Below are 25925 nucleotides of genomic sequence, written 5' to 3' on the forward strand. Positions count from 1 at the left end.
AGAGTTGTTTTCGGTTACTACTTTGGGCCCTATTGGCCCATGCCTTATCTCTATATCATCCCCTAGACAGGCAAGCCATTGAAATGGACAGAATGGAGCCATAATTGGCTCCCAAGGTACCAAAGAAAAAAGGGGGAAATGAAGTGCCAGACTTTGAAGTCAGACCCCACTTTACCACGCGAACCCCACTTTACCACGTGAACCTGAGATAAGCAGGCCCTGTGAGCAAACCCAGGACAAGCTTATTAGGGCCCAGTTGGTCAAGAACTTTAACCACTGGGAATGCTTAACTCTAACCGCCCCCAGAATGCCTTGAGCCCTGAGCCAATCAGATTTGTACCTGTGTCCTAATCTTGCTTGCTTGAACACCTGATTGTTGTAACTTTGTTTTTTGCCTTTATAAACCCTGTGTAATCGCAGCTCGGGGCTTCCTCCTAACCTCCGCTGTGTCGGTGGGTAGGACGAGGCCTCGAGCCGCGGCCCGCTTGAATAAAGCCTTGCTTTTGCATTTCGGAAGTCTGGCTCTCGGTGGTCTTCTTGGTGGTCTTCTCGCGACTTGGGCATAACACTATCTCAAAAATACCTAATGCACACTGGGCACTGGTGGCTCACACCTGTCATCCTAGCTACTTAGGAGGCTGAAGTCTGAGGATGGTGGTTCAAAGCCAGCCCAGGCAGGGAAGTTCATGAGACTCTTATCTCCAATTAACCACAGAAAAACTGGAAGTGGAGCTGTGGTTCAAAGTAGAGTGCTAGCCTTGAGCAAAAGAGCTCAGGGACAACACCCAGACCCTGAGTTTAGGCCCCATGACTGAAAAAAAAGAGGGTGCGGGGGGGGGAGAGTCAATGGGGTGGCTTGGTGGTAGATCTCCTGCCCACACACTCAAGGTCCTGAGTTCAAACCTCAGTCCTGCCCACTTCCCCAAAAAGTCCCTGAGATCACTGTATTTATTCCTTGCCTGTCAGACCCAACTATTGTGTTTCAGAGTAAAAGAGACTAAAGAAATGGGATCCTAGCTGGGCATGGTAGATCATGCCTATAATTCCAGCACCCTAGAGGCTCAGGCAGGATTGTGAGTTTGAGGACAGCCTGGGCTACATATCAAATCCTGTTTCACAAACGCTAACAAGCAAGCAATCAACAAAAAAGAAAGTTTTTTTTTTCTTTTTTTCCTTTGCTTTATTCTGGTGACAAGCGTGATCCTCAGATGGAAACTGGATCTGTTAAGAAAAAATAAGGACATGACCATTAGCTTAAACAGTTCCTGTGACCCAGAACTCCAGCAGCCTTCCAGTTCCACCCATGACTTAAGCAGCAGGGGGACATGGCAGGGCACTGAAAGTTGACAACGCATGAGCGTGAGAGTGGTCTCTGAGTCCTAAAGACCGAGTAGTCAATGGAATGACAGGGATGCCTAGCTGCTTCTCACGTCTGAAGCCTGCCTGCCCGGGTATAATATATATGGCAGTGTACCAGTGTACCCTTGGTCTCGGGGCTCAGCCTTTGCATTCGAATCTGCTGGCCCAGTGTTGGTAGGGAAATAAGCGCTGTTTCTCCAAAAGCCTTGGCATCCCGATGCTGTCTGTGTGTCTCACAGGATTTCTGGGGAGCTCGTCCAGCATTTGGAGACAAGTGTTTTCACCTCCTTGTCACCAGGACCTGGCCTCCCCAGAGGCTCATTGTCCCTTTTGTGCTTTGGGACAGAGTCACTGCCTATGTCCAATACCGACTAAATGATGGGCCCGCTAACCCCAAAACGTGAAATTCAAGCCCTTTTTGACTTTACCCAACAAAACTTATTGTCACAGCCCCTGTCACTGTCCCAATCTGTTTAGGAGTGAGGATTAAGGTTTCCCTCTTTTCCATTTCTGCAGGCTCCCTCCTCCCTCCCCCTCCCCCTCCCCTTCCCCTTCTCCTCCCCTCCCCCTCCCCCTCCCACCCTGGGAAGAGCTGCTTCACAGACTTAGGTGGGGCCATTTCTTCAGGGGATAGTTTTTGGGATTGAGGCTTATCTCAAACTGGAAACGTGCTAGATGATATACAAAGCCTAGATCAGGATCTTAAGGCCTTCCTCGTGACCCTAGCCCCACAGGTGGCCGCCAGAGGCAGAAAAGAGGGGAGAGGCAGCCTTCTTTCCGTGGGCTACTGTCTCAGGAGCCCCTGGAAATGATGGGGAGAGCCTAAATCTGAGCCTTTCTTTTATAGGTGTTTCTGGCTCCTAAAGCGCCAGAGGCATGTGCCCAAGCTTGGCCCCAATGCCCTGCCGGGAGGTGACAAATATGGCTTGAGGGGGGACACTACAAATTACAATCTTAGAGTAGACCTCTTCTGCAAATGGGAAGAAAGACCCCCCAGGTCTCCAAAGTCCAGGTGTTCCGGTATGGGGACCAGAATCCTTACAAGATCTACAAGATTGGAAGCAGATTAAAGCTCCTCTAGGAGTGCCCAAAGGTCAGGTGGTGTGCTAACGTAAAGCCACGCCCTCTAACAAGGTTGTTATGAAGGGATTCCACTCTTGGTCACCTAAGTGTGTTTTGAGAGGAGATGGATTCTGTGTGTGTTGCTGGTGAAGTTTTTCCCAGTCTTTGCTTTTCTAGCAGTGGCTGTCACGTGGTTTTATCCATCTTCAAGGACTGGCCTTGCTTGCTCCCAACAACAGACACGAAGACCTGTGCCATTTTGTCACCAACCTATGGGGGGGAAATCTACCTTAGAGTACTCTAGTGTCCTTGTTATATTGGTACATTGGTCTATCAAACATTTGGCAAGGACTTGTCATTTACCACCAGAATTCCAGAAAACAATTTACTGCCAGTTTTCATTTTTGAGCTCACTTTTTATGCACAGTTTACATATCTAAATTAAAGCTTATTGTGCACAGTGTATGAGCACATGTGATATATTTTTCATGCATAAAAACTATTATCACTGTACCTCAATTAGGTTTAATAAATTCAGGTATCCTAGCTAACTGGCTTAGCTGGCTGGAAAAGGTAGTTTCTTTTTTTATTTCTTTTTTTTTTTTTTTTTGCCAGTCCTGGGTCTTGGCCTCAGGGCCTGAGCACTGTCCCTGGCTTCTTCTTGCTCAAGGCTAGCACTTTGCCACTTGAGCCACAGCGCCACTTCTGGCCGTTTTCTGTATATGTGGTGCTGGGGAATGGAACCCAGAGCCTCATGTATACAAGGCAAGCACTCTTGCCACTAGGCCATATCCCCAGCCCCCTTTTTTTTCTTTTTTTGCCAGTCCTGGGGCTTGAACTCAGGGCCTGAGCACTGTCCTTGGCTTCTTTTTGCTCAAGGCTAGCACTCTACCACTTGAACCACAGTGCCACTTCTGGCCATTTTCTATATATGTGGTGCTGGGGAATGGAACCCAGGGCCTCATGTATACGAGGGAAGCTCTTTTGCCACTAGGCCATATTCCCAGCCCTGGGAAAAGGTAGTTTTAAACTTAAGAGGTCTTAAGATGTGGTGAGTGCTAATAAATGTATTTAATGATTACTTACATTAAATCTCTTAATTGCTTTTCTTCATAGATACAGAATATTTTCTTTAAAAACTGTTATTTGAATTCAAAGATTTTTACAAGAGTTATTTCAAAATACAAATTAAAGGGAAAATCAGTAAATAAGAGAAAAGGAAATGTAATGTATAAAAAGATGGGAGGAGTTTTAAAAAAAAGGCATTAAAAAGGAATTGAGGAAAAAATTGGTTTGGATAAGACAGGACTTAAAAAGTAAAGATTGTCTTAACTGGTTGTTCCAAAAATGGAGAAAGGAGACATTAAGACAAACCTTAAAAGGTTCAACCAAGTAGCAGTGGGTATGAAAATTTCATAAAGTACATGTGATAAAACTTCAAAGCATTTGTATGAGCCAGGTGCTGGCGGCTTGCGCCGGTAATCCTGACTACTCAGGAGGCTGAGATCTGAGGATTGGAGTTCCAGGAAAAGTCCGTGCAGCTCTTATTGACAATTTACCTCCAGAAAATTGGAAGTGGTACTGTGGCTCCAAGTGGTAAAGCACCAGCCTTGAGCAAAAATGCTTAAGAATCATGCCCAGGCCCTGAGCTCAAGCCCCATAACCAACCCCCACCCCCCCCCAAAAAAAAATTGCATGTAATTAGATTGCCTGTGATTTAAAAGCTACTCTAAAATGTCCCTCCCTGAGGTCAAGATTAATAAACTGACATAAAACTAGTGTTTCATTTTGCATGTCTAAGTAGTTAATTGTGTACTATTAAGCTTGTCAAGTTTTGTTTTTTTTTTTAAACACCAAACGGAGTAGTAACTAAGATAAGGATCATTGACATTTACCTCAGTGGCACCATTTAACTGCTTAAGTCGGTAGAACAGTAATACTAATGGTTGCTTATTGAATGTATTTCTTAATGTATTTCTGTTTCCCAAGTACGCAAGCCGCCTTGGGTGCCAAGCTGAGGAGGGCATCGCACCCATCAGGCACCCATCAGTGAGAACACCCCACGCAGAGGTGTCCATGTGCCCCTACTCAGTGAGAAAGGCTTGGTGACATCCATAACGTTGTCCACCTTAATGACTGTCCTAACTGCTGTATGCGATGAAGATAAGCTCGCTTGTTTAATCAGCTGATGTTCCAAACTTATACTAGGGCTGGGAATATGGCCTGGTGGCAAGAGTGCTCGCCTCGTATACATGAAGCCCTGGGTTCGATTCCCCAGCACCACATATATAGAAAACGGCCAGAAGTGGTGCTGTGGCTCAAGTGGTAGAGTGCTAGCCTTGAGCAAAAAGAAGCCAGGGACAGTGCTCAGGCCCTGAGTTCAAGGCCCAGGACTGGCAAAACAACAACAACAAAAACTTTTACTAGAACTACTCAAGATGTTTGCATTACAGATTTGATACTCATTGACATGAACTTAAATGAATCTTATCTTAATTACTACTCCCAACTGTGATCCTCGGATCTAAGCCCCCTGAGTAGCTGTAGGATTACAGGGGTGAGCCACCGGCACCCAGCGTCAGCTTTGTAACCTTAATACATTCTAGATAAGCCCAGCTTGGGAACTATTTCTACCCATCCTTTTGTGGTTTAAATTTATTTTAAAAAAAGGGGGAGAGGGAGGTAGTAGGACATCTTATTGGCACAGACTTTCAACTGTGGCATTGGACCTACTGGGACATCTTATCCCCAAACTGGAGCACCCCAGCAACGAGAAAGAGAGACTTTCCATTAGCCTGTCAACGCCCCCCCCCCCTGCCATTACAAAACAGGGGACACCATGTGGTAAAGAAATGGAATGTTCACTCACTAAAACCCCATTAGAGGAGCCTTTCTGTGGTTATTGTCTACCCCCACCACAGTAAAGCCAGCCCCATTAGACAGAAGAGGGACAAGCTGAGTCAGGTCCAAATCTTCAGGACCATGCTGCCTTTTGCAAAGATTTGTTTTAATTGTGACTAAAACGTCCAGCTTCTCAGAAGGGCTATTCTTTTTTTTTTTTTTTTTTTTTTTGCCAGTCCTGGAGCTTGGACTCAGGGCCTGAGCACTGTCTCTGGCTTCTTCCCGCTCAAGGCTAGCACTCTGCCACTTGAGCCACAGCGCCACCTCTGGCCATTTTCTATATATGTGGTGCTGGGGAATCAAACCCAGGACCTCATGTATATGAGGCAGGCACTCTTGCCACTAGGCCATATCCCCAGCCCAGAAGGGCTATTCTTGATGCTCAGGCCCACAGTGTCACTGAAGGACACGTGGAGGTGAGCCCTAGTGCGACGGGATGTGGAAGGCGCTATAACATATCTCAAGCTGGGTGTGGGTGGCTCATGCCTGGGATCCTAGCTACTCAAGAGGCTGAGACCTAAGGATTGAGGGCAGGGAAGCCTGTGAGACTCGTATCTTGCACGTCCCCCACCGAATCCCCACGACTGTTGCTCTTGGTGGGGTTTTCAGCCCCCAGACTCTAAAGATGATGCCGCTGTCACCGAAGTTAAGAACATATCCCTAATGGCCACTTAGAGACGGCACAGGCTACACTGGAACTTCCCACCTCCAACTCCAAGGCCAGTACCTTTCCAGCCACCACAGTGATAAGGGACAAGACCTGCTGGCCACCAGCTGTCCTAGAGTCCTTCACCACCCCGAGAGGCCCAAGAAGAAAGCGCCGTGGCTTTCCCTGTTTACAGATGGGGAAATGGAGGCTCTTCATTGCCGTGCTTCCTGAGGGCCAGGGAGCCCCAGCAGTCTAGTACGATCCCACAAATAGCCTTCGCACAGACAGTAAGACCCCGGAGAGGATGCTGAGCTCTCACTGGAGAGTTTTTCTGGATTTGGCTTTCGAGACATTTTACACATTGACTTCTGCCTAATGGCGACCATTTCCTGTCCAGTTCCGTGTGCCGTGGAGGGCTGTGGTGGGCTTATATTCCTCCTACACCCCCCCCCCCCCGCAGGCCCCATTGTCACTTCCTAAGCAGTCATTGAATTGAGCAGGGTCGTCGAAGTCGGGGTGACTATAGCCACCGCCCTTTCTGGGCCCCCGGGGGCCTTGGGCTCCTGTGAATTGTCTCTTCTGGCTTCTGACAGTCCAGAGCTGACCTCTTTCTCCAAGTACTTTTTCTTTCTACAAAGATGTCCATTCTCATCCTCCTCTCCTAGGCTCAGGATAGGCTCTGTACCGAGGCAGCCCAGCAGAGGCGGAGACGGATGGAAGACAGCCCTGCGAGGCGCGCTCCCCACCCCCTTGGGGTGCAGTTTCTACACCTACCAATGATCATCCGCAGCACAGCATGGAACAGACTGGAGAATGATGGAGAAGGTGGAAGACATCGCTGGAGCTGGGGTGGGGTGGGGGTAGGGGTGGACCATGCCATCGAGGACGGATGGGACTGAAATCGTAAAACATCGGGGTAAGCTTCCAGGCAGTTCTGAGATGGGGATGCTACCTCCCCTCTTCTCCTGGTCAGTGTGCATGCGCAGAGCGGCCAGGGAGCAGGGAGGGGCTTTGTTCTCCCGCACTTGGGAGAGTACCCAGGGCTATGCTAGCCCACCCTTAGCCAGGGATGAGGCCCTGGGTTCTGGAGCTCTCTCTGAGAGGTTCAAGTCCTGGCTCACCTGCAACGACGTCTCCATTCAGAGAGGGGTCAAGAGGCTGCCCATACCTGCCAGACCTGGGCCTGGGGTGTCCATTAGGATTCAGTGATGTAGTAGGCAGCTCCCAGGACCCCAAGTGCCACAGCAACAGTCCCAAGGGTTTGCAGCACGTGAGTTGCGTCCAGCGGATTTTCCTGAAGGTCTTCTGTAAGTCAAGGCAGGATGCGTGGATTGGGAAGTTTAACGTTCCCTCCATAGGCAGGAAGGAGCAGAACATACAGGGTTCCCCCCACCCACCCACCCACCCACAGAGGCTGGGTGGATGAGATCCCTTCGTGCCCTTTAAGAGAACACTTCCTGACTCCACCTCACCCCTGGAATCCTGACCAGAAGACGCCTGGGATGGGAGGATGAGGGGGTCTGGGACTCGGCAAGCCTAGAGGGGGACCCTGGGGTGGTCCTGGCACCCAGTCTTCTCCAGTCCTCACAACAGCCCTCTGAGGTGGGTCAGTGACTCCTTTTTGGAGGTTAGGAGCCTCCAGAAATGACATGCTAAAGACAGGAAAAGTACACCACTGCATTAAGAATCGCAAGGAAGGCGTTTGAAAAGTGCACCATCTGTTTAGCTAAAACGCTAAAAGGGGATTCTTCTTTAATGGGAATGCGTAAATGACACCCAAAGCCAGCATCACGACTGTGGAAGCAGGTCATTTATATTTGCACAGGATTCAGACTATAAAGGTGTGTGTGTGTGTGTGTGTGTGTGTGTGTGTGTGTTGGTACTGGGGTTTGAACTCAGGGCCAGGGTGCTTGAGCCATAGTTCCCACACCCAGCTTTTGGCTGGTTAATTAGAGATAGAGTTTCATGGACTTTCCTGCCTCGGCTAGCTTTGATCCTCAGACCTCAGCATCCTGAGTAGCAAGGATTACAGGTGTGAACCACTGGTGCCTGGACTCAGGCTAGGCCCCCATCTCTTCCACCCCCACACCCCTTTCCAAATTCTGAGTCTGGATTTTGTATTTTCATCCACCCATAATTCCTTTCCTTCTCATTGTAAGCTGTAGAAAATCTCAGGGACCTTTTATAGGGTCCTTTTCCTCAGCTCCTACACTAGGTACAATTCACTAGCCCCCTCCCCCCTCCCCTCTCCCCTGCCCGGCCCTAGACACCAATACAGATGCAGCACGGGGGCTGGGAATATGGCCTAGTGGTAGAGTGCTCGTCTCGTATCCATGAAGCCCTGGGTTCGATTCCTCAGCACCATATAAACAGAAAGAGCCAGAAGTGGCGCTGTGGCTCAAGTGGCAGAGTGCTAGCCTTGAGCAGAAAGAAGCCAGAGACAGTGCTCAGGCCCTGAGTCCAAGCCCCAGGACTGGCAAAAAAACAAACAAACAAAAAAACCCAAACCAAACAAACCCCAAATGCATCACCGTCCTGTTCTGAATGAAACTCTTGTAACCCTTTCTGGACACAGAGCTCTGGCCTCATCTCTAAATGCATGTGGCTTAGCTCATCAGGCAGACAGACGCATAGTAGGGGAAAGATCCTGCTCTGATTTCCTGCACAGCTTTCCACTGTCCTAGGCAGAATATGCTTCCCTGCTAGCACAGGTTGGGTTTTAGCTCATAGGGTACCATTTGGCTGCAGGTGGATAAACACAGGAAGGGCAGAGGTGTGTGGCCTTCTGGACGGGACTCTAGGTTGTCTAGGCCTCCGGTATGCCCAACTCCCACTTCCATATTGGTTTATCTCTCTGTCTCTCTTACTATTTGTCTCTCTTGAACTCAAGGCCTCACACTGTCCCTTGGCTTTTTTTTTTTTTTTGGCTCAAGGCTGGCCCTCTATACCACTTGAACCACACCTGCACTTCTGGCTTTTTGCTGGTTAAATTGGACATAAAAGTCTCACACATGTGACTGCCCGGGCTGGCGCTGATCTCAGCCTCCTGACTAGCTACGACTGAGGCAGGCGTGGGGGGAGATGAGTTTCTTAAGTAGGAGGGGGTGGGGGGAGAGGGGCTGGGTGGGGAAGGGGCTTGAGGAGGTTCAGGAGGAGACCGGGTGCTCCTGGGAGGGGGGGGCTCCTCCATAGAGATCTGCGGGGGCTGCCCCCTTGAGGGGTGGAGGACCTTCTCCCAGCCCATGCACCATGGGGGCGTCTTTACCTGCCTCCTACAGTGGCCGGGGTCCTCTCAGGAGGACACGCGTTTCTCCCGAGCAACGGCAGGGCATTGGATGTGAGCGAGGTGGGAGGGGCTGCTACTCACAGAGCAGCACCTGACCCTGCCAGGGCGCGCATTAACGGGGGACGGGTGGGGGGCGCAGGTCTTGCTATTACTGGAGGGAGACCTCGGGCTGTGATGACCCCACAGGCTTGACCTCAGGACCTTGTGCTCTCGTGTGGCTTTCTCAAAGCTCAAGGCTAGTGCTGTACCGCCTAGGCCATACTCCATTGCTGGCTTTTTTTTTTTTTTTTTTTTTGCTGGTTAATTGGTAATGAGAATCTCACAGACTTTTCTGCCTTGGGCTGTCTTTGAACTAGGATCCTCCCATCTCAGCCTCCTGAGCAGCTAGGATGACAGGCCCACCAGTGCCCAGCTACAGTGAATGTTCACCACTAAGTCCGGGGGAGCCATGTGCAGGTCAAGAAGCTGCGGCCCCCCCTGAGCCCCCGTGGGGTGACATTGAACTGACAGGGCTTCTCACTCTCAGGCAGAAAGGAAAGCCAGGATGGCAGGGGTTGGGACAGAAGGGCTTGGCCTCTCCCCCCCCACCCCACCCCCAGAAGTGACGGAGGCCTCTGGTGGCCTGTGATTCCTGCAGGGGTTACACCTGATTGCTACCAGGGCCTGGGGACGCGCGATTGGCCCCCGGGGGAACCGTCGTCTGCGCCTGCGCATCCCTCCCCGCCCTGGGAACCTGTAGAAGGTGAGCAGGTTTGGGAATCCGCTCTCTGACATGGCCTGGCAGTCCCGCGGCAGAAGGACATCGAAGATGCGGCTGTGGCACAGCCCCAGGCGACGCCAGCAAGCCGAGCTGCCCGGGCAGGCGGAGCAGGAGCACGAGCGCAGGCCCGTATAGGCCAGAGGTCCTGGTGGACAGAGAAGGAGAGAATTGACAGACGTCCCTGCCTGCTGAGGGCAGGGGGCAGCCTGGAGGAGTCTTCTAGAAGACTCCACCAACAGCCACGCTGCTCTCAGAAGGCAACGTCGGGTTTGCTTTCTTTGTTTCTTTTCTTTATTATTATTATTATTATTATTTTCTGGTACTGTGGATTGAACTCAAGATCTGGGTTCTGTCCCTTAGCTTTTTCACTCGAGGCTGATACTCTCCCACTGTGGTCTCAATAAGCCAAAGTTCTCTTTGGCGGCAATGAGGGATACGCAGTCATTAAAAAGCGTTGGGAACAAAGCTAGGTGCTGGGGGCTGGTGGCCCGTCATCCTAGCTACTCAGGAGGCTGAGATCTGAGGATCATGGTTTGCAGCCATCCCGGACTGGAAAGTCCGTAAGACTCATCTCCCATTAACCATTAAAAAAAATATAAAAATCCAGAATTAGTTGTGGCTCGGGTAGTAGGGCAGCAGCTTTGAATGGAAAAGGCCAAGTGAGATTGAGAGGCCCTGAGTTCAGGCCCCAGTCCTGGCTTGCACACTTGTGCATGCGCGTGCACATGCACACACACATGATTTGTGAAAGCCACAACCCAGACATGCTCACGTCCGTGGTTCCACACAACACACCACCAAACCAGTAGCACGTATCAAGGACCATGGGTCCCGGAGCCATGGAGATGCCTTCACAGCAGTTGCTTAGGTTTAGTGCCCACAGCGTCCCAGAGGGATTGCCGTGGTCCAGGGAGCCTAGTGCGCCCAGCGCCCCTGAGCCCATTATTGGCAGGTGCAGAAGCCCCGAGAACGTGGCTCTTCCTCTTGGGGAGACTGCTAGGCTCCCTGGAATGGGAAGGTTGGGCATGATTAAGAGGCCGGAATCCCCGGCAGTACTACCGGGCCCTGATCCTGAGCGAATCATCTGACTTCCATGGGCCTCGGTCTTCTCCAGACAGGAGAATGGTCCCTGCAGGGCTTTCCGATGAGGTGAGCTTAGATGGTTTGGCTGAGTACCGGGGATCCAGTACATGTACTCAGTGAGAAAGGTAAGTTGGTGATTACCAGCTCCTCCCCCTACTTGCTGAACACCACCCCAATTCCCTCATATAGCTAAACTTATTCAGTCTCTCTTGGGCTACCCATGGGGGTGACGCCACATTTCCTAGATAGCCATTGCATTTAGGATACAGTTACTGCTGCTGAGTAACGTTGAGCAGTTATTTGTCTACGTCTAGCTCTTCCATAGAAAAGGTTGACAATTTAACGAATAAAAACAGGGAGTGCCCATGCAATGGTCAGGATACATATGTGAAAAATTGTTTACGTAAAATTATAATGTAGCGGGGTGCTGGTGGCTCGTGTCTGTAATCGTCGTGATTCAGGAAGCTGCGATCTGAGGATCACAGTTCAAAGTCATCCAGGGCAGGAAAGTCTATGAGACTCTCAATAAATTACCAAAAAAAAAAAAAAAAAAAAAAAAAAAAAAAGCCAGCGGCGAAACTATGGCTAAAATGGTAGAGTGCTTGCTTTGAGCAAAAGAAACTCAGGGACAGTGCCCAGGCCCTGAGTTTGAGCCCCAGGACTGGCAAAATAATAAATAAATAAAAATATTTAGCTGGGATGTCAGGTGCTGTTGGCTCACACCTGTAATCTTAGCTACTTAAGATGCTGAGATCTGAGGACTGAGGTTTGAAACCAGCCCCAGACAGAAGAGTTCATGAGACTCTTCCATTAGCGACCAAAATGGCGGCCATGGAACTGTGGCTCAAGGAGTAGAACACTAGCCTTAGCAAAAAATCCAAGTGAGAGCTCGAGGCCCTGAATTCAAGCCTCAGTACTGCCACAATAATTAATTAAATGTTGCTGGGAATACTGTATCTTATCTGCATATTCTCTCCATGGGCTGTTTGTCAGACTTCTGGGACAAGATAGAAAAAATCTCTTCCCCCATCTCCACCTACAGACAGGCATCCTCCAGCCCGCTCAACAATCCATCTCATACCCAGTGATTCTTGCCCCTCCAGCCCCCTCTTCCTCTCCATCACCCCAGACTATCTTCTTAACCCAGCCATGACGATACAGGGTAAAACAATACAATCGCCTCCCTTCTAAACCAAATACACGCTTACGACACCTCCTTTGTTTTACGTTTGTAGCAGTCACACAACATTTCCTGTCTCCCACCAATGAAATGGTATCATTGGGAAGCCCAGTGAAAGCACAGATGTCTATCTTCCATAAAATTCAGGACTTCTAGTATCTTGAGTTAAAATTAAAAAATAACCTCGCCCCCCCCCGCCCCGCTCCAAAAGCAGAGCTCAATGCCCTCCTAATGGCAAGGAAGCCTAGAATAGCTTAAGCCCTAGAAGTCTGCCCACCTGCTTTCCAGAATGGTGGAACTGCTGAAGGATCGGCCTTTGAACTTAATAGGCACCGCGTAGAGAGACGGGGTTCAGGAGCTGGGAGAGCTTGGGGCGTGGGCTCTGGAGGGGGGGGCTCAGGTCTGGACATCTGAGGGCTGCCCTCGAGGTGAGACTGTTGTGGGCAGGGTTGCGGTAGGATGGGTTCAGGGCAAGGCTGGGCAGCTTCGGAGCTGGGCTGCTGCGAGGAGTCGGAGCTGGCTTGTGGAGAGGTGGAGTCTCGGCGCCGCCTGGCGGTGGCCTTTTTCTTCTTGACCTTCTTCATGGTGGGTCTTCCCAGCCCGAACGTGAACCTACATGAGCCGTCTTATTTCCTGGCTCCCTCCTCGGGAGGCCGGGTGCCCTCTGTCCCAGGAGTATGAGCTCTGGGTCTTTAACTGGATCCAGGGCCTACAGAGAACAGTTAGCCACACCTCCTGTGAGGTCACAAAAGCCAGGTAGCCCCCCAGGGCCAGGGGCTCTGGGATAATCTTGGTGGGCATCGTCAAGCCTGGTGTCCTCCCTCCTCCTGAGGGTACTCAGCAAGGCCAGGGTGGATGGCCAGAGGGGCAGCGGCTACTGCTTGTGTGGAAGGCCTAGCTAAGCACGCCAGGGGCTTGTGACACCTGTATCCTGAGGCTTCTGTGACTAGAGCGCCACCTTCAGGCCCCTCTCGGCTGGTGCAGGCCCGGTTTGTGTGAGCTCCCTGTTTTATTCTAAGACCCTCGACTTCCCTGCCGACTTCCACGTACCCACAGATCGCTTCTCAGAGCACCTTTAGTAAGCTGCAGGTTAACTTTCCAGAAGACTTGGGGCTTCTTGGAGAGGTTTGCCTTCCCTGGCCTGCAGTGTTCCAGCAACTCGGAGCCTGCCTCCCCTACTGTGGGAGTGGGCACGGGAAAGGGGGGAATGTCCTGATTTCTCTCTCCTTTTTATTTGGGATATAATTCCCCCTGCAAAATACCAGCTGCAAACAGAAAGCAACGACTGACGACCTCCCGTAGCCCACATTTTGTGTGTGTGAATTTTTTCTCTAGTAAGTGAACGATGTGATTTTTCATTTTAGGACAGAAGAGGGGGAAGTACTTTGGAAAGACAGCTGGAACATTACCAATGTCAACAAAAAAGCATTGCCAGTAAAGACAGACCTTCTACCAGGAATGTGTGGCTGTGCAGGTGAGTGGACTACCCTCCCACGTGCCCGGAGGACTGCGGAGTTCACTCCTGCCCAGGAGAAGGCCCAGGGCTGAGCTAGCTGGCTAGGAAAGGCTCAGAGAAAGCCCTCCACCCCACCCCCCAACCCCAAGGCCTGGCTCAGTGTCAACTATGAAATGGCAGGATCTGTTTTCAGGCTTCTATAGCCTGCAAAGCCTTCAAGGATCAGATCATTCCTTTATAGAAGAAGATATGGAGAACCAGAGAAGTCCACTTTCCTGAGGTCACACAGCGAGCTGGAAGCACGGACAGGGCTGATTTCAGGTTAGGGCTCTCTCTCTCTTCATGAGCACCCCTCCCCCAGAAGACACGGTCCAGACTCAACCGGGGCAGCCAAGTCTATGAGATTCTCATCTCTAATTAACCAGCAAAAGAAAGCCAGAAGGGGAGGTGTGGGCCAAGCGGTAGAGCGTAGAGTGGGAGAGTGTGAGGCCCCGTGTTCAAGCCCCAGTACCAGCACCCCCCCTCCCCCAAAAAAGGCATGAGGGGGAGACTGTATTTGGTTCACACTTAAATCTACAAGACCTGTCCCTTCCGTCAATTCCCTGAAGCCCAGAGCAAGGGGTGGGGGCTCAACGAGTTGGCTATGGCCACTTAGAATGGGAGCGGCTGGGAACTCCAGCCAGTAGCTTCCCTGGGACTTCAGGGGTCAGAGGTGTTCCAGATCTGTCTGTAAGCAGACAGATCTGGAACACCTCTGACCCCTGACCTGTGGCCTCACACTGGTTCCTGTCAGGTTTCTTAGCCCTTGTGGCATTGTGGGCAGATAATGCCTCACTGTGGGAGGCCTGTCTGTGACTTCATAGGAAGTGTAGCAGCTTCTCTGGCCTCGACCCACAGAGCCTCTCCATTACAATCCAGAATGTCCCCAGGCGTGGCTAAGTACACCCTGGGAGGTGTAAGGGCTGCTAAAATCTCCTCGGTTGAGAATCACCGGCTTAAATGCATCAGGCATTCACAGGAAGAATTTCCTGGGAGTCCTGAGATTCCATTTCAACTGAGGGATGCATCAATCCTCTCAGGAGACAGGTGGAGGAAACTCAGAACTTTCTACAGAGATTTAAGTGGTGCCTTAGCCTGGATGGTTCCTGGAAACAGAGGGGCCTTCAAGGAACAAAAGCTTGTCCCAGAACGGCACTGGGGTTCTTGTCCAGAACTCTTCCGGGTCATCAAGCTGCTGCCTGTGGCCACTACGGGTCTGGTGGATACAACTCCATCTCCCCTCTGTGGCTAAGACCCCTCTCAAACAGATCCATCTCAAAAAACCTTTGAGAACCCCTGGGAGAAGCCATTCCTCGACACCACCGACCCAGTCTCCTGAATGCCTGGGCCACATTGATTACATTCTATCCAGACATAGAATGACTTTTAGCCTGTTTTCACTCTCATTTGCTAACCCCCAGATTGTGTGTGTGTGTGTGGTATCGAGGCGGGTGTAAGTGATCAGAGGGAGGACCGTGGATATTGTCCAGAAGAACCTGCTCCCTAAGACAGGGTAGGGTTTTCTGGAGTTGGCTGAGGAGCATGGGCCTGCCCACGGGGGGGGGGGGGGGCTCTCAGAGTAGGTGTGCCAGTGAGTTAGGAGACTGAAGCCTAGAGGATATGAACCTAGGATAGTGAGGGCTATCTGCCCCCCCCCCCCCAATCTTTCCTGGCATTGTCCCAGACACCCAGGACACACACATCCCCATTTGTCCCCAGGCTAGCCCTTCCTAGGTCACATGAGGGGTTCTGGCCTACGGGAGGGCACGAGGGGAGGGTGGCAGGGCCTCTGAAACCACAGACTGTGATCCCCTCATCTCTCCAGAGTACTCCCTCAGCCCCTGCTGCTGCCTTGGAGGCGTTTCTGGAAACAGAAGGTGCACAGAGCGGAGTGTGTGTGTATGTGTGTGTTGGGAGGGGGGGGTCCAAGGCCCCAAAACCTTTGGGGCTGGCCTGCTGCCCCGAGGGCGGCTGTGAGGACTGGAGGTGGAGGCCCCGTGGGCACAGTGCCTGGCTCACAATGGGCACGCCTGTGGCCACTGTAGTTCCCTGGGTAACACGACCGGGTACCGGACGGAGGGGCCACTGTGGGGTCCGTGGATTAGGGGTGGGTGGGGTGGGGCCCTGGGTCCTTTAAAATCACAGCCAGGACGGCACCAAAGCAGCGGGATTTTGAGCAGCTTGGAAACCGAGCTCCCAGCTGCGGGCTGCAGGTAGGGCCCGTGGGCGAGCGGGGCCCCGCCTCCCCGCCTCAACCCAGCTCGTTCATTGGAGGACGCGATCCACGAACGAACCAATCGGGTTGCTCCGAGGCTAGCTCCTCCCCCCAACGCCGACCGGTGCCCAACCCTCGGCCTCCCGGGCGGGTTGGAGGCCGGGACCCGGGTTCGCGCTCCACGCCCTCCTCCCCCGGCCCCGCGCCCGCGCCCGCGCCGCCACCCCCGGCCCCTCACCATCCGTCTGCGTCTGGCGGTCCACGCGGGAGCGGTGGGGCCCCTGCCGGGAGGCGCACCGCACGTCCAGGGCGCCCTGCGGCCGGCCGGGCCCGAAGACGGCCGTGTGCACCTCGCCGGGGCCGAAGACGTCGCAGAGCAGCTCCTCCAGGCGGCGGCGGGCCGCGGCCTCCTCCCCGGGCCGGGGCTGCACCAGCACGCCCAGCAGCGCGGCGGGCGGGCGCGGGTCCCGGGCGCGCAGCTGCCGCAGGAGCCGCCGGAGCCCCGAGCGCCGCGCGCGCAGGGTGGCGGCGCCGCACAGCACCAGCAGCAGCTGCGCGCCGGGCGGCGCGGGCTCCTCCGCCGTCGCCGCGGGGCCCGGGGACGCGGGCGGGGTCCAAGGGGCTTCCGACTCGTCCGAGTCCGCGGCCTCCGGCGACGAGCCCCGCGCCTTCTTGGCCGGGCACCGGCACCAGGCGACCGGGCTGTGGGCGCCCGAGCGCTTGAGCCTCCGGGAGCCGCACGCGCTGCCCGAGGCCCGGGCGGGCGGGGTCCCGGCGCGCCGTTCGCTGGGCACCCGCCGCGGCTCCCGCCGGGGGTCCCTCCCGAGCTCGTCGGGGCCCCGCCCGGGGTCCTCGGGCCCCTCCACGTCCCCATCTTCCCGCTTCCAGAACTCGTCGATGAGCAGCACCCGGCCGCGGCCCTGGAACCAGGGCGACAGGAGCGGCGGCGCCGCCGGCTGCCTCCCCCGCCGGGCCCGGGCAGACTCCAGCCCAGACCCCGGCTCCATGCTGGCCGGCTTGTCCCAGTGGCCGGGGCCCCGGCCGGCGCCGGGAAAAGCCTCCCGGATCATGTCACAATACCCCGGCGCCTCGCCGCCTCGGCGCCCCGGGCCGCGGCCCCGCGCTCCTGGAAAGCTAACGCGGGGGGGGGAGCCCGGTGGAACGCGCGCGTGGTCCCCCGCGTCGCCTGCACCTCCTAAGGGTGTGCTTTCCTCTGGACCGGGGGTGGGGGGGGTGGGGCCCGAGCCCTGAGGATCGTGGTTCGAAGCCAGCCCGGGCGGGAAAAGTCGCGAGACTCTGCTTTTACAGACTCACCGGATAACTAGCCAAAAGCCCGACGTGGAGCCGCCGCTGGAGCTGTAGAAAGCCAGCCTGGAACGGAAAAAGCCAAAGTGGGGAGTGGGGGTGGAGGAGGGGGGGTGTCAGCCACCACACCGGCACCGATCGCGGCCAGAACGGAGCGGAAAGCTAAAGCTCTCCATGGAGCCCGGAGAGGTGGAACCGAGGGACCCCGGGGCAGCCGCCGCCGAGACGGGGACCCCAAGGCTGGGACGCTCTTGGCCCTGGGCTTTCCTTGCCTGTGTGGACGCTGCCCCCTCGTGGTGAAGGGAGTGTCGGTAGCCGCCCTGGGATGGCAAACCCAAGCCACCACCCAGGAGGCTGGGCCAGGTGAGGTCCGGCTGCATTCAAGGAGCTGGTGAGTACAGGGGTGCAGCTGGGTGCAGCTGGAGCCCTCCGTGCCCGGGCTGGGTCCCCAACACCTCTCCGAGGAGAGCCCCACTGGGGCTCCCTGGTGGTGTAAGCACTGCCAACTGGGTCCCCCCTCCTCTCCCCCCCCCCCCCCCCCCACAGCTGCAAAGCACCAGCAGCATGGGAACTCCCTGGAGGCAGAGCCAGGAACAGGAAAGGGAGAGGGAGGAAGGCAATTTACCTTTAGGTAGATGTCTGCGTCTTTCTTTAGGTCAGCATGAGAAGCTAGACCTCTGGGTGGCTGGGCACCAGGGGCTCACGCCTGTAACCCCAGCTACAAGGAGACCACTGGGACCCAGGAGGATCACTGTTCCAAGACAGCCCTGGCAAAAGGTGGGCGTGGGTCAGCCCAAGGAAGCCGAGATGAGGAGCCTTGCTTTGAGGCAGGCCAGGCAAAGGGATTTGCAAGAGCCCCATCTCAACAGAAAAGGCTGTGGGCAGCCATAGGTCCCCGTCATCCCAGCCAAGCAGGAAGCATAGAGGATAGAAGGCTAGGCTTAAATGGGACCCTTGTCTCAAAAAATAACCACAGCAAAAGGGCCCAGAGGCATGGATCAAGTGGTAAATCTCCTGCCCTGTGTTCAAACCCTGTACTGAAAAAAAAGAAAGCATACTAAATAGTATAAAGGGGTTTACCCAGGGTAGGGCGCGGATTGTACATAAGAGACTGGGACTAAAGTGGTAGAGCACCTGTTTAGCAACATCTAGGCTCAGAGTTCAAATCCCAGTGTCACTCCATTTCTGCCCCCCCTCCCAATTACACTATAGATAAAGGGGAAAAGCTGTATGGACATGTTAACTAGGGTATAACTAGGTTAAGGATATAGAGCTGACACATTTAGCAAATATATAGATATAGATATAGATGAGTTTCAGTATATATTTGAGTTTAAGATCATTTTAGAATAATTATACCTTGTGCAATTAGTGATGAATCTGAAGTCTTTTTACTGAGATGCCCTATTTTATTTACCAATAGGACATGGGATTTTCTTTCTGCTTACCTGTATTTTAAAACAAATAAGTGGGGGCTGGGCATATGGCCTAGTGGCAAGTGTGCTCGCCTCATATACGTGAAGCCCTGGGCTCGATTCCTCAGCACCACATATATAGAAAAGACCAGAAGTAGCACTGTGGCTCAAGTGGCAGAGTGCTAGCCTTGAGCAAAAATGAAGCCAAGGACAGTGCTCAGGCCCTGAGTCCAAGCCGCAGGACTGGCAAAAAATATAAATAAATAAATTCATAATTAAAACTAATAAGTGCATATTTCTTTTTTTTTTTCAGTTTTTATTTCTATCACCCAGCCATTCCACTGCAGACTATCAGCCCAGAACATCACAAGCCAGGATACCGTAAAGACACCTCTGTGTCAATGTTCATTGCTGCAGTATTTGCAACAGACAAATTCTAGAAACAGTCTCAACGCCCCATCTTAGATGAGCAGGTCCAAACAATGTGGTTCCTATTCACAATGGGACCTTCACATTAGAAAGAATAGTATGTCATTTGCAGAGAAATGGACGAACCTAGAACAAGTCAGGCTACGTGAGATGAGCCAAGCTCAGAGATGCAAATGGAACATGTTTTTTTCTCCTGTGTGGAAGCTAGACCTGAAATACACCAGGACACGCTAAAATCTAGGCATCCACACACAGTGGGACCAAAGGAGGATACTTGTAGGAGGAAACACAAGGGCGCCATGCCTGTGTGCCTCTGAGCGTACAGAATTTCAGGAGATGGAAACGAGGTTTTTGTGTTTTTGTTTTTTAAACTCTTCTTTTTGCCTTGTTCATTTATCTTTCCTTCGGAGGGCAAGAGCAGCACAGAAATGGAGGGACAAAGGATGAATAAACAGCAGTGGAACTCACTAGACACTTATGTTGAAAATGAACTAAACAACTTATGGGTGGGGATGGGAGGGAAACTGGGAGAGAGCGAGGGAAGGGATGACTGTCCAAAAAGGATAAACAATTATTCTTACCCCAAATTTTTTAACGGATCCATCTACACATAAAGATCGTAACACTGATGGGACACCACCACGCAGTACTGCAGGACAATGCTTTTGAAATAGAAAAGGGAAAGAAATTGAAGTCCCACCTTGTGTGGGAGGCATGGATTCTCCAAGCCAAGTCGAAGAAAAGACAAACTCTATAGCCTCTCCCTTCGCTGCAAGAGGCCTGATTGCAATTCCCAACATTCATCACCGGGGGGCGCTGCGGGGCTGCAGGTCAGGAGACAGAAACCCATCACCACCAGAGGGTGCTGCAGGAACCAATCAACAGCTTCCTTGGGAATCCAGGGGGCCTTAAGGAGCCCCAGATGGAGAAGAGCTGGGGGCAAAGCTGAGACTGTTTCCAAAGTTCATTCTGCTCCCCTTCTGCAAAGCCTCAGAACAGATGCAACTGCGCCAGTGCCCCTGTGTGGGTCCCAACAGACCTGAGGCATCTCCTCCTGTTGGCCCAGGAGCCCAGGGGCCCTAGTCCCTGCCCTGGGGCATTGCTCTCCTAGTCCCTCTCTGGCCCCTGCATGCGGGAAGGATGAGTTCATCCTGGTAGGAGAGAGCTAGCTAACAGGTGGCCCCATAGTACAGTTTCCCATGCTACTGTCCTCTAGAAGAGAGAAAAACAAGGCAAGCCACCTGATCCGTAGCTGTTATCTGCCCCCCACACTCTGGAAGTGATGCAGGGGCCTAGCCAGGGCCGGGGAGGGAGATCTGTTCCCACACCCAAGGCACCGTCTGCAGTCTCCATTGCATCTTCGAGGGGCTTCTTGGGGAGGAGAAAAGCCCCTGGAGAATTCAAGAACCGGAACCCCTTTGGGTAGAACAGGTCAGGGAGGGGCCTCAGCCTGGAGGAATGGCTGGGGTCATGGGTCAATGAGGCTGGGCCATGGTTACTCGGATATTTGTTTAAATACTCTAGCTGTTTTTGTAAGCATATGGGGGTGAGATCAACATTGAATTAGAACGTTAAAGTTAACTTAGGGCTGGAGGCATGGCCCAAGTGGTAGAAAACACCTGCCTAGTAGGTGTGAGGCCCTGAGCTCAAATCCTAGTACAGCCTCTTCTTCCCAAAAGTTGAGTGAGTGAAGCAGATTTGCGTCCACAATGTGGGTGGGGCTTCCTCATCCAATCAGCTGTAGGCAGGTGTGTGTGTGTGTGTGTGTGTGTGTGTGTTTTGAACTTAGAGCCTCGCTCTCTGGTTCAACTTTGTCACTCATGGCTGGTGCTCTGTCACTTAAGCCATGCTTCTGGCTCCCAGTTGATGGTTTGGGGACTGATGTCCCTCTTCCCCGTCAACATCTCTCCCATCCCAGAGGGGATCAGAGTGGATCGGGGCTGCGGCGGTCAGCTCGGGGCCTCCAACCTGTTGATCTTCTCTACAGCTTTTGGATTTTGCAGCCTTGGCTCATGCCGAGACGTCTACAGCCCTGTCTGAGACGGGTGAACACTCAACTCCTCTAATACACCCACCCCTTCTGTGCTACGTCGTGGCGATCCCCAGGTCCCCGCAGTCACTGCAACCCAGGACTGAGTGCAGAGCAGTTGTCTGTCCCGGACGTGGCTTGGGCGGACATTTGTGCGGAGGGAAGGGGGCCGACCCAGGCGGTTGCTGGCAAAGCCTGGTAGTAACTGCCCACCAGAGTCCTGCTTCGCGGAAGAGGTCCCTGCGGGCTCCCTTGGAGCGGTGAGACCCCAGGTGAGACACTGGCACCCCTTCCTGCCTTCCCACAGAGCCTCTTCTCTGCCTCTGCCCGGGCTGTTCCCAGGCCCGCTCCAGGAGCCATTGGGCTCGCTTCTCCCTCCAAGGGCCTGGACTAGGGCGGCTCACCCAGGACGCTGTCCTGCTCAGAACGTGGGAAAAACCAGCTGGAGCGTCTAAAAGTAGAGGAGGAAAAGAGAAAAATAAAATCCACGAGCACATTTTCTTCTTGTTTTCTTCCCCAGAGGGAGGGAGCCCCCCCTCCTGGTGGGTTTTGCTCTGGAGTGGCCGGGCCTGGCTCCTGGATGGTTAAAGGCTGCTTTGCAGCTTTCTGTACTATGGCCTTCTAGCACCTCCCACAGGGATGGGAAAACAGGGCCGCCCTTTCCTGGTGGTTGGAGGGGAGGGGGGGGGGTTCAGGACTCATTTATCAATGAGATCTGAGCATTGTGGCTCAAAGTCAGTCGGGGAAACACTAATCTCCGGTTAACCTGCAAAAAAGCCAAAAAGGCAGATATAGCTTAAGTGGTAGAGTACCAACCTTTAGTGGAGAAAGCTGAGAAGTATTAGGCCCTGAATCCAAGCTTCAGCATACGCGCGGGCACACACACACACACACACACACACACACACGAGTGTGCTCATCAGCTTTAGGTCAGATTTTGGGTGGACTGCCAGTCAATACTTGTCCGGGGATTTGGGCATGTAAGACCAATGTTCAATGTTCTAAATCTGATGTGGGGGGGGGGCGGGCACTTGGGGTCTGAGATGACGGCAAGAGCCCTCGACAAAGGGGGCTTGAGAGACCGTCTGTAGAGCTGGGGCCTACTTGAATTTCCCAGAATGCCCTGTGTGTGCCTCAGTGGTGAGAGCCTGTGGGTTTGGTGGGGGCAGTTCCATTATGAGCGGCCCTGGCCACAAGGCCTCCCACCCGCAGATCTGTGACAGTCTCAGCTCACGGTGGCTAGAACGGCCCAGCATGTGAGTCCTGGGACTTGGGAACGTGACCTTATTTGGCAAAAGGATCTGTGCAGACATGGCTTAAGGATGGTGAGATACAATGACTCATGAAGCCATTATCTGATGGAGCCCCAATCTTAGGACACCCAGGGAGAGAGACACACAGGAAACCGGCATGCAGGCAGAAAGAGGCAGGGATTGGAGTGTGACAGCCACCATCCACGACCATTTGGAGCCACCAAGTGGAAGAGACAAGGAGCTGGCTGTCCCCCTCATCTCCAGACAGAGGGGGGCCCTGCGCATGCCTCGGTTCTGGGCTTCTGGAGCTGTGACAGCTGCTGCTGTTTTGAGACACCGAGCTGTGGTCAGAGCTGCGGGGAGCCCCAGGAAACGTGTATGCCTCCAGACTTATACTTCCTGGGGGTTTACACCCCCAGACTCCACATTCCAAATCTGTGTCCTCTTCAACCCCTGTTGGTGCATTTTTTTTTTTCATGTAAAATGGGGAGGGGGGGCTGGGATATGGCCTGGTGGCAAGAGCGCTTGCCTCGTATACATGAAGCCCTGGGTTCAATTCCCCAGCACCACATATACAGAAAATGGCCAGAAGTGGCGCTGTGGCTCAAGTGGCAGAGTGCTAGCCTTGAGAAAAAAGAAGCCAGGGACAGTGCTCAGGCCCTGAGTTCAAGGCCCAGGACTGGCAAAAAAAAAAAAAGTGTGTATGTGTGTGTACGTGTGCACACACATACGTGCACACGTAGGTTCTAGGGCTTGAACTCAGGGTCTGGCTGCCATCCCTTAGCTTTTCCCTTCTAGGCTGGGACTCTACCACTTGTGCTTCAGTGTCACTTCCAGCTTTTTGGATTAAATGGAGATAAGAGTCTCACACCCATTCCTGCCCAGGCTGGCTTCCAGCCCCCATCCTCCGATCTCAGTTTTCTGGATGGCTAGGATTATAGGTGTGAGCCATCTCAGCCAGGCTCACACCAAGAGTGTATCAGTTTTTGGAGTCTCTGGGTGATGGGAGGGGCTGCAGGAATGTCTCCATTCCCAGGGCTTTCCCTCACACAAAACAGATCACAGGCCCCAAAACCGCTCCAAAAGATTGCTCCAAGAGCACTCAAAAGTGCTGACAAAAGGTGCCTATTGCTGGGTGCTGGTGACAACTCATGCCTTCGATCCTAGCTACTCGGAAGGCTGAAATCTGAAGCTAACCAGGGGAGGAAAGGCCATTAGACTCTTTTTTTTTTTTTTTTTTTGGCCAGTCCTGGGGCTTGGACTCAGCGCCTGAGCACTGTCCCTGGCTTCTTTTTTGCTCAAGGCTAGCACTCTGCCAGTAGAGCCACAGCGCCCCTTCTGGCCGTTTTCTGTCTATGTGGTGCTGGGGAATCGAACCCAGGGCTTCCTGTATACGAGGCAAGCGCTCTTGCCACTAGGCCATATCCCCAGCTCTGGACTCTTAACTCCAATAAGCTACTCAGAAAAAGCTGGAAGTGGCACTGTGGCTCAAGCGGTAGAGTGCCAGCCAAAGAAGCAAAAGAAGTCAAGAAGCAAAACGTAGCAAAAGCAGCTCAGGGACAGTGCCTAGGCCCAGAGTTCAAGCTGGATGTCTATGAGGAGCTTGCTACACATCTCTCCCCTCAAATCCTGACAGATCTGGGTGTGTGCTAACATGTTGTATAGAAGCTCTACCTTTTAATCAACCTGTCTATCAGCATTCGTGCCAAACAAGGGCCTGGCCTGGCCTCACGCAATGACCCACCAGGCTTTCCTGGCCGCCCCCGTGAAGGCCTTGCGGCAGCAGCACTTCCTCTCCGCCTGTTCCTGCACAGTGGCAGAGCCCAGCCTGCGCATGCACTTTCCTGTACTTTCCTGGAGTGTTCTCCATGAGTCCATGTTTCACTGCACTTTGTCTGTCCTGCTCACTTTTTTTTGTTCAGGACACCAACGATCTAGAACCTAGATCTGGGTGAGGCGGAGAACCTCCGTGCTAGAGACGCAGTTTCTCAGATTGCTCAGGCAATCATCACAAGATGGGTTTGTACCTCACGTGGGTAAGGATTAATGAGAGGTTTCATTACAGCCGAAGGTGAGTCAGCACCTAGTTCCTTATACAATAGATCTTTAATTTAGCCATGCGGGCTGGTAAATGTCAAATGTAATTCAATAAGATGCCTCTAGCTTGGGACAGTGACTCCTACACTTCAATAAAACCTGTCCTAGGGTAAAAAAAAAAAGTGTATTCCTTTCTGAATAATCTTTCTTGTTATTTTCACTACAAAAAAAATAGTGGTCAAGCCAGGTGCCTGTAATCCTAGCTGCTCAGGAAGCCGAGATCTGAGGATCGAGGCTCAACGTCTTTATCTTTTGTGGGTTTCTTGTAGACCACATAGTTGGGTTTCATTTTTAAATCCAGCCTAAGTCTCTGGTTTTCTAAATTGGTTTACTTAGGCTATTTACATTTAAAGGATTTATTGACAAAGATGGACTAATACCTATTGCATTTGTAGCTTTTTTTTTTTTTGCCAGTCCTGGGCCTTGAACTCAGGGCCTGAGCACCGTCTCTGGCTTCTTTCTGCTAAAGGCTAGCACTCTGCCACTTGAGCCACAGTGCCACTTCTGGCCATTTTCCATATATGTGGTGCTGGGGACTCGAACCCAGGGCTTCATGTATACGAGGCAAGCTCTCTTGCCACTAGGCCATATTCCCAGCCCATTTGTAGCTTTTCTATCCATTGCACTTGTCCGTCCTTCCTTCCCTCTTTCCTTCAATCTCTTTTTTCCCCCTGTGGGTACTGGGATTTAAGCTCAGGGCTTATGCTTTCTAGGCAGGCACTTTACCATGTGAGCCATGTCCTCGTCTTTTGTTTTGTTTTGTTCCTAGTCCTAGTTGTTTCTCAAACAGGGTCTTGAACTTATACCTGGGTCAGCCTGGATCATAATCTTCCTATTTATGTTTCCCATATAGCTGAGCTGACAGACATGCACCTCCATGCTTAGTTGTTATTGGTTGGGGTAGCGTCTTATGAACTTTTTGGGCTGTCCTTGAATGTTAGGGAACAGCCAGCTGGGCGTGGTAGCATGCACTTGTGCTCTCGGGAACTTAGGAGGCAGAGATGATGAGGATTACAGTTTCAGGCCAGCCCTGTGTGTGTGTGTGTGTGTGTGTGTGTGTGTGTGTGTGTGTGTGTGTGTGTGTGTGTAAATAGGGACACCTTTATCTCAACCAACAAGCTTGGTGGGTATGGGGCATGCTGGGAATGGAGGTGGGTAGCTGCCTACCCGGCTACCAGGAGGCACAGATGGGAAGATCCCCATCTAGGGCCAGCCCTGGGCAAAAAGTGGAGCCTCTATCCAAAAAGAAACTAGGACAGAAAGAGCTGGAAGCGTGGCTCAGGTGGTACAGTGCCTGCTTAGCAAGGGTGAGTCCTCGATGTTTAGCCTCAATACCACCAACAAACAAACAAACAACAACAAAAACAGAAGAAGAACAGTTAAAGCAGAAAGACACCTGTACAATCT

The 25925-nt window shown here is 52.7% G+C and overlaps 1 protein-coding gene across 1 annotated transcript; it reads right to left on the reverse strand.

Moving 5' to 3' along the window:
• Positions 1-1173: 1173 nt before the first annotated feature.
• Spata3 (spermatogenesis associated 3) lies at positions 1174-16327 on the reverse strand. The gene is made up of 6 exons (XM_048344145.1): positions 16229-16327; positions 12558-12989; positions 9991-10162; positions 7140-7276; positions 6746-6866; positions 1174-1221 (listed from the first exon to the last, which is right to left on the reverse strand). The coding sequence occupies exons 2-4, from the start codon at positions 12862-12864 to the stop codon at positions 7174-7176; spliced, it is 582 nt and encodes a 193-aa protein (XP_048200102.1). The 5' UTR covers positions 12865-12989; positions 16229-16327; the 3' UTR covers positions 1174-1221; positions 6746-6866; positions 7140-7173.
• Positions 16328-25925: the final 9598 nt, after the last annotated feature.

Source organism: Perognathus longimembris, chromosome 4, assembly GCF_023159225.1.
Source record: "Perognathus longimembris pacificus isolate PPM17 chromosome 4, ASM2315922v1, whole genome shotgun sequence".
In the NCBI taxonomy this organism is placed as follows: domain Eukaryota; kingdom Metazoa; phylum Chordata; class Mammalia; order Rodentia; family Heteromyidae; genus Perognathus; species Perognathus longimembris.